The sequence below is a fragment of the Brassica oleracea genome, chromosome C3 (assembly GCF_000695525.1).
Source record: "Brassica oleracea var. oleracea cultivar TO1000 chromosome C3, BOL, whole genome shotgun sequence".
NCBI lineage: Eukaryota > Viridiplantae > Streptophyta > Magnoliopsida > Brassicales > Brassicaceae > Brassica > Brassica oleracea.
Window position 1 is genome coordinate 32,020,149 of NC_027750.1, and position 2,434 is coordinate 32,022,582.

At 35.4% G+C, this 2,434-nt stretch overlaps 1 protein-coding gene across 1 annotated transcript; it reads left to right on the top strand.

Moving 5' to 3' along the window:
- Positions 1-406: 406 nt before the first annotated feature.
- On the top strand, positions 407-1,993 carry LOC106329195 (vacuolar protein sorting-associated protein 2 homolog 1). The gene is made up of 5 exons (XM_013767806.1): positions 407-547; positions 686-816; positions 1,092-1,196; positions 1,290-1,550; positions 1,695-1,993. Exons 1-5 carry the CDS (start codon positions 508-510, stop codon positions 1,833-1,835), a joined length of 678 nt encoding a protein of 225 aa, XP_013623260.1. The 5' UTR covers positions 407-507; the 3' UTR covers positions 1,836-1,993.
- The last annotated feature ends 441 nt before the right edge of the window (positions 1,994-2,434 follow it).

Sequence of the window (2,434 nt, forward strand, 5' to 3'; positions counted from 1 at the left end):
ACGGCATGCACCAATCTCTAACTAAGATCGTTTCAAATAAAAAAAGTCATGTTTTAGAGCAATTCCAATGAAAAGTTTTCAAGTTCTCAAAAATACATATATACCAATCTAAAGAAATCCTTTAAAAAGAATATGTTGAGTTTTCCGTAATTTTGAAATACGAATAATTAAAATATTAATACTTATATATACATATATGTATTTTGTGAACATTTTGTTTAGAATTCCTATTGAGGTTGCTCTTAGGGTTTTTTAGTAAAGTAACATTTTTATCAGGAAATAAATAGAAAAAAAAACTTTTTGAGGGGGTTATTCCGAAATATACATGTATCCGAAGTTAATAATGAGAAAGATTTTAAGCTATAGTTGATATATAAGAAAACTTAAAGGAGAAGAGAATCCCAGAAAAAATTTTTTTTTTTTTTTTTTTTTGTTCAACTCCGATCGAAGTCTCGTTCTGCTAATTGGAATAATCTCCCTTCAAAGTTTTGAGATTCGTCTTGGATCATGATGAATTCCATCTTTGGAAAGCGAAAAACTCCCGCAGGTTTCTTCAAATCCTCAGATCCCTCTCGAAAAAAAAAAATTGAATTGTTAGGGATTTCATCATCGCAGTTATTTGATCTATTGTTTTGTGACATCTTTCTCCTGCCGTTGGTGTTTTAATTTGGTTTTGGGTTTTCAGAACTTCTGCGGGAAAACAAGAGGATGCTTGATAAGTCAATCAGAGACATCGAGAGGGAGAGGCAAGGCCTTCAGACACAAGAGAAGAAGCTTATTGCCGAGATCAAAAAGACCGCAAAGCAGGGACAGATGGTTTGTTTCTGTCTCTCTTATATTATTAACCTATATCTTGTGTGCAATTCAAAATTTAGCAACACTAGTGATTTGTTGAGGTTTTAAATGATTCCTTACCTATCTATAGGTATGTGGTGATGCTAAAGTGTGAGTCTTGATTTGTTTAGAAGAGACTAACAGAGTACATTAGAGTTATGAAGTGTTTGGTTGGCTTATGCTATTAGTTTTTAATGAAACTTATAAGTTTGATTGAATAGATTGTGGTAACTATAAATTGATTTTGGTACTCTCAGGGAGCTGTGAAGGTGATGGCAAAAGACCTTATCAGAACACGGCACCAGATTGAGAAGTTTTACAAGCTTAAATCCCAACTCCAAGGTGTTTCTCTCAGGATCCAGGTATGCTTTTACTTCTTGCCTTTGGTTATTGCGAAAGTTCCGTTTCCAATAATACCAAAAAAAAAAAAAACCAATATTTTGGTGTTACTTCAGACTCTGAAATCAACACAAGCAATGGGAGAGGCAATGAAAGGTGTGACTAAAGCAATGGGGCAAATGAACAGGCAGATGAACCTGCCTTCTCTGCAGAAAATCATGCAAGAGTTTGAGAGGCAGAACGAGAAGATGGAGATGGTCTCTGAGGTGATGGGAGATGCTATTGATGATGCTTTGGAAGGAGATGAGGAAGAGGAAGAGACTGAAGATCTTGTTAGCCAAGTCCTTGACGAGATCGGTATCGATATCAACCAAGAGGTAATCACATTCTTCTTTTTTTTAGATATCCAATAAACAAAACTGAATCTGAATTGAAACTGAAACTGGCTGCTGCTTCCCCACCAAAATGAAACCTGCATTGCAAATGCTTAACTTGATTGAATTGGTCTGTTGGTGTTTCAGCTGGTGAATGCCCCATCTGGTGCGGTGGCAGCACCAGCAGCAAAGAACAAGGTGGTTCAAGCTGAGGCGGCCGGAGCTGAGGACGGTGGGGGAATAGATAGTGATCTTCAGGCAAGGTTGGACAACCTTCGAAAAATGTGAGAGGCATTCTCGGTGTCTGTATATTTACTGTTACCCTATTACTTTTAAACTTCAAAGGAAAATGTGGCAAACCAGAGATATGGTTACGATTTGAGGGTGGATTTGTAATAATTTCATAATTTGGTCCCTGATTTATAAATCTCATTGTTGTCCTTTTATACTTTTGGACACAAATCTAGTATGACCCTCGAGGGGAAAACAAATCTGTTATCACCAATTCTGATTTATACTTAGAGATTGATCCGCATGCCAGTGTCGGTGTTAATATTTTGAGAGGATCCGACAAAGCCACCCAAAAATTTATATTCGAATGGACCTTAATTTCAAAATCCGAAAAACCGGATATCCGAAAGAAACAACGCGTACCTGAATGGGCATCTGAATGTAAATACCGACTGATTATGTAAACAAAATAAATAAATAAACTCTTTGTTACCATTTTGAATTTTTGTCACAAATAGAACAATTAAATTCAAACATGTCGAATTATTATGGATAACATGTAAATAAATCATGTCAAAATATTATAGTAAAACTAATTAATAAGATTCTTGAGTGAGAAAATGAATGTAAAAGATATAATGAAATACTCGTAAGTT

What these genes read in the sequence shown, in the direction of transcription:
- LOC106329195 (XM_013767806.1), top strand. Translation starts at nt 508, where the DNA reads ATGATGAATTCCATCTTTGGAAAGCGAAAAACTCCCGCAG. An exon ending in AAAGCGAAAAACTCCCGCAG is followed by an intron (nt 548 to 685) that starts GTTTCTTCAAAT and finishes TTGGGTTTTCAG; the next exon opens with AACTTCTGCGGGAAAACAAG. An exon ending in GTGTTTCTCTCAGGATCCAG is followed by an intron (nt 1,197 to 1,289) that starts GTATGCTTTTAC and finishes GTGTTACTTCAG; the next exon opens with ACTCTGAAATCAACACAAGC.